This window comes from Pagrus pagrus, assembly GCF_965226575.1.
Source record: "Pagrus pagrus genome assembly, chromosome: 6".
In the NCBI taxonomy this organism is placed as follows: Eukaryota; Metazoa; Chordata; class Actinopteri; order Spariformes; family Sparidae; genus Pagrus; species Pagrus pagrus.
In genome coordinates, this window is record NC_140190.1 from 22,712,002 (window position 1) to 22,717,043 (window position 5,042).

A 5,042-nucleotide genomic window follows, 5' to 3' on the forward strand; every position below is an offset into this window, starting at 1 on the left:
ACAAAACTCATTACATCATAACAATGTTAGGTGTTGAAAACTTGTGTCTTGCAGTAAACATGTATGTAACACTGTGATCTACCCTCTCACTGACGTTACACAGTGTAGAAAAAAGTGGTGGGGGGAGGAGTGGCTGTGACAGAGACAACATTCACCCTATTAAGTCACTGTACCATTAAAATGATTTTGAAGCTGTTGTTGTAAAAAAGTTACATAATATATCAATAGTAATACTCCAATTATGTATTGATGACACTCTGAAAGGGGCATTTTGTATCATAAGTGATTTGACCTTTGAGACTGAGCACTTTTTCTGCTGAGACTACTATTGTAGCCCACTTAAACCTGAGTAAGATGTTGAATGCAAGACTTTTAGGTTTTTTTTACATTGCAGTTTTATAGTTCTACCTATGTAAAATCTCCACTCTTCTTCTACCACGAACAAGCAGGAATGCTTACAAGATGAGGACATTTTGTTCCAAAACTAGAAGAATTACACATTTTTGATTTGACCTGGTGGTCAACCATTAATTCTTCCATGATCTGAAGAACTTCAATGCCTCACCATAAAGAATCTTGTTTGCTGTAGATATTTGTGAAAGCTGTGAAAAGATGTACGGATGCTCGGATTTTCCATCTTTAATCTGTTTTTATACTCACTTAAACATTCATACATCTTTGTGAACATAAAAATAAATGTCTGCTAAATTTAAAGCTACTTGTGGGTATTTATAAAAGGAAACTCACAGTTAAAAAAGGAATGAGAGAGAGACTACAGTGTGATGTTTGTGTTGAAAATAATGGAGAAGCACATGATAAAGCATCACTAAACATTCCCCACCCTTAGCTAGAGGTGTTTTGTGCTTTAAAAGATTCCCATCATGTGCTCCTTTTCGTGTGAAGCTCCAGATGCCTTGCAGAACTTTGAATTCCAGACAAGATCCTTTTATTTGAGAGTTCATCTCAGGGATATAGTTAACTCTTGATGTGCTGTTTACAGGAGTGAAATACAACACAGTAACTGTTGTGTACTGCTCCTGAGAAGAAGAGGCTCTTATTTTAACTTTCTAAAGTTATGAATAAGTGTTTTGTTCTCTCTCTCCCTTTATCTTTCTCTCTATCCCTCTCCCTGCCTTCATTGGGCCGTCATCAAGTGGCTCGGCTTCTAATTCCTGAGGTGAAATCCTCTTAGGATCTATGCTCTATTTCTGTTCTATAGGGTCTTTTTTGAAATCTCCATTAGACCAAGCTCATTGGCTGGCAAAGACACGTGCATGCACACAAAAACACACACTGTCCAGCAACAGATAGCTCAGTGAAGTGATCGAGTGCAGGACCAGTGCAAGGTTTACCTACTGAATCAAAGGGAGGACTTCACTGTGACGTGGGAGGTAAGAAACACTCTCTTGTTTTTTGAAGATAGTGGAGTGAAATGAGATGAAACTTTGAGTATAAATGTTTGAAAATGGGCAGTTTAATTTTGAATTATTTGGTCTGTATGTTTTTACATACATTTGACACTGACTTTGTCGGTCATTTGGGATTTTTCACGCATATAATTAGCCACTTTCAGTACGTTAGAACATTAGGTATCATATAGAGAGGGTCTTTAGTAATTTCCTTCTTGTTTTAATGTAAATCATGAACAAACGATCTTTTCTTCTGAAACTGAACTAAGTCATGGGTCTGTGTCAAATTGAAAGTCAGCTGTTTACAACAGTTTATTGTCTTGTGTCCTGCTCACACACACATACAGAACATTTACCCAAGACTTCATTTGCTCATGCTAGAACTAATCACTGCAAATCTCCATTTGTGGATTTGGGGGTCAGGGAGGTGGCCGCAAAGATCATCAGCCCAGGTCAGCACCCTGACTGCACGCAGGAGGGAAGACTACACTAATTGAAACAGTGGACATAGGCCAGGAGATACTGGATCTGCTTGCGTCACACACTCTAATGACACCACAGACATTACAAAGCAGTGAGAGAAGAGTGACCACAGGATAACTTCTACTGAAAATGCATTGACCAATGACACTTTATGCACAAATGATAACAAAGAATATAATATGAAACCTAAAAGAATAACATTTGTTAATTTTCTTAATATATAAATATTCATAAAATGTATTAAAAAACTACATCCACAATTGAACTGCACACATTGTTCGTGTACACTTTTGTTTTTATCTTTAAGGTTTCATGTTAGTTTCAGTTGCCTATCCCATCTGCTCCATCTTAAAACAACAGTGAGCAGGAGAGAGATCTGTTGCAGTTGAGTAATCCTCTTAGACTGCATTAATTAAATTAAGTATCATGAGACTAACTTTGCATCCAGTAGATCCGTCACAGTGCAAAGATTTTAAATCTGTAGCTTTAAAGTTGAGAACAAACCAGTTTCACAGACCATGAACACCTTACAGAAGTAACATTATTATTGAAATAGACAAGCGTTCTGCTTCAACGTATCATTATGAAGTAAATGTTGATTGCACAATGTAATAGATATAGAATAATGAAACCATCTGCATTTTCATTGGTTCCCTATAAACCTCACGATCATCGTTTTTCCTGTGTTGTTGTTGCTTGTGACTTTGAGGAAAACAGAAACAATCCAGTTGTCTTTACAACAGCGGTGCCCGAGGGGGTGAAAGTTTTCTGTTGCTACTTTAAGCATCGAAAGCATACCGTAACCACATAACATGAATGACCTCTTTTACATTTACCAGTCTGACTGTCATTTTGTTGTCTTTCAGGGAGCTAACCAGAAAAATGTCTGACAGAGTGATTGACTTGGAAGAGACCGCAACCCACACAGGTGAGTCGAAGCATTGTTTTCAAACATTGCAACTGAGCTTTTTGACAACCTGGTGGTTTGTCCCTTTGCCTCATCGATCTAATGTCTAGTCATTGCCATTAATATTGTTTGCTTTACAAGTAGAAAAAAAAGATTGATCGCATGTCAGTTGGCTCTAAACAGACGGCAGAACGACCAGAGTAAAGTAGGTTACAGATCTGTGAAGATTTGGCAGTTTAACTGACGCTCTAATCTTCTTTTTCTTATGCAACAGTGGTGCAATTAGTGTGCTTCTAGGAGGGTTGGGATGAAGCTTTAATCCCCAAATTAAAACGGGAGACAATGCCTTCCAATGATTCATAGCTGCCTAGTCACTAAGCTTTAAATCATCCATATGTATATTTATATTCATATCATTGATTATTTGGGGACGGCTGTGGCTCAGGAGGTAGAATGGGTCGTCCAGTAATCAGAAGGTCGCTGATTCAATTCCCGCTTCCCTTTGCTGCATGTCCAAGTATCCTCGAACGCGATACTGAACCCCGAAATTGCTCCTGATGAGCAGGTCGGCACCTTGCGTGCCAGCCTCTGCCATCAGTGTATGAATGTATGTGTGAATGGGTGAATGTGACAAGTGTTGTAAAGCACTTCGCATGCCTCTGTCTGCCTTTATACTGGCTTACTAGATGTTTGAGCATAGTTTGATAGTTAAAGCCTCATTAACTGAAAAAAAATGCTATTTGTCTTCTCCAAAGGTCCAAAAGGAGTCATCAATGACTGGAGGAGGTTTAAGTTGGAGAGTATGGACCAGGATAACTTGCCTCCTGCAAAGAAGGAACTGCTGAGACAAATGTCATCCCCGAGCAAGCCGAAAGATGACTCAAGAGCAAACCTTAACCGCAAGGTAACACTGGCAACAGCAAAGATGGCAGAGTTTTTCTGTGATAGGCAGCAGACACTGTGCTTTGATTGAGATTTCTAGGCACTGAGCATTATGAAACAGCTATATCGTGAATGAAATGTGATGTTTTGAGATGGATCGCCAGTGTAGGACTAGTATTCGTGCAACTAAAGGAAGTCTTATGAGAGTTTCTTGGAATTATTTAAAAATATTGTCATCTTAATGATGACTGAATCACTCTTATAACCATTAGAAATGGCAAACTGTAATGATATTGTTTTAATGTCATTTTTCAGATGAGTGTCCAAGAGTATGAACTTCTCAAGGAGGAGGATGAGGGATGTCTAAAGAAATACCGAAAGCGGTGCATGCAGGAGATGCATGACAAACTCAGCTTCGGGCCCAAGTTTGAAGGTGTGCATGACCTGGACAGCGGAGAGGCCTTCCTGGAAGTCATCGAGAAGGAGCATTACAGCACAGTGGTGGTTGTCCACATCTACAAGATCGGGGTCAAAGGTTGTGAGGAGCTCAACAACTGCCTGGACTGCCTTGCCACTGAGTATCCCACCGTAAAGTTCTGCAGGATCGATGCGGTCTCATCCGGTGCCGCTGAGCGCTTCTCAGATGAGGTTTTGCCTACACTGCTGGTGTACAAGGCCGGAGAGCTGCTAGGGAACTTCCTGGCCTGCACGCAGCACCTAAACGAGGAGTTCTTCGCCACTGATGTGGAGGCTTTCCTCAACAGCTATGGCGTGCTGCCAGAGAAAGAGATGCCTGGTGCGGAAGACGAGGAAGAAAATGATGTAGAATAACAAGCTGCCGAGGAAGAAGGGAAGCTGTATAAAGACCTATGAAAGACAAGGCTGTGGCAAATAGACAAACCATTACGTCTCCACTAGCTCACTAGTATTTGAGGAATGTTGTCTAAAGGAGAAATGTTACATCCACCAGCTGAAGAAACCTCAATGTCCCAGACATGGGTGCTCTCAGATTTGATTGTTGGTTAAAGTAAGGTGAGGAGATACAATGCTTATTTATTTATAAATCACAAATCCTTTCACCCCCACCACAAACAAAAGCCAAAACCAGCTTACTGTAAATTAAAATAATTGCATTGTTTTATTTTGTAATGATAGGAAATATTACATGCTGTATGTTGTAAAAATGTAATAATTTAAATCTTTTTTTTAGCATTTGATTAGTGTGATCTGTACACTAGTTATAGTTATGAAGTTATTCATAAATCCAGGGTTTGTACATGTGACATCCTTTAATGTGATACAATATTTAAACACATATCCATGAGGTCTCTGTGTTTTCTTGCCAAAATAAAAAAACTTTA

At 39.4% G+C, this 5,042-nt stretch overlaps 1 protein-coding gene across 1 annotated transcript; it reads left to right on the forward strand.

Annotated features, from left to right (window-relative positions):
- Nucleotides 1-1,331: 1,331 nt before the first annotated feature.
- On the forward strand, nt 1,332-4,996 carry pdcb (phosducin b). Its single transcript, XM_084354693.1, has 4 exons — nt 1,332-1,391; nt 2,759-2,820; nt 3,555-3,703; nt 3,997-4,996. Exons 2-4 carry the CDS (start codon nt 2,775-2,777, stop codon nt 4,510-4,512), a joined length of 711 nt encoding a protein of 236 aa, XP_084210819.1. The 5' UTR covers nt 1,332-1,391; nt 2,759-2,774; the 3' UTR covers nt 4,513-4,996.
- Nucleotides 4,997-5,042: the final 46 nt, after the last annotated feature.

Bases quoted from the DNA above. Each gene is read 5' to 3' on its own strand.
- pdcb (XM_084354693.1), top strand. From the start codon at position 2,775: ATGTCTGACAGAGTGATTGACTTGGAAGAGACCGCAACCCACACAG. The intron at 2,821-3,554 runs GTGAGTCGAAGC...TCTTCTCCAAAG, and splicing joins AGAGACCGCAACCCACACAG to GTCCAAAAGGAGTCATCAAT. The intron at 3,704-3,996 runs GTAACACTGGCA...GTCATTTTTCAG, and splicing joins GAGCAAACCTTAACCGCAAG to ATGAGTGTCCAAGAGTATGA.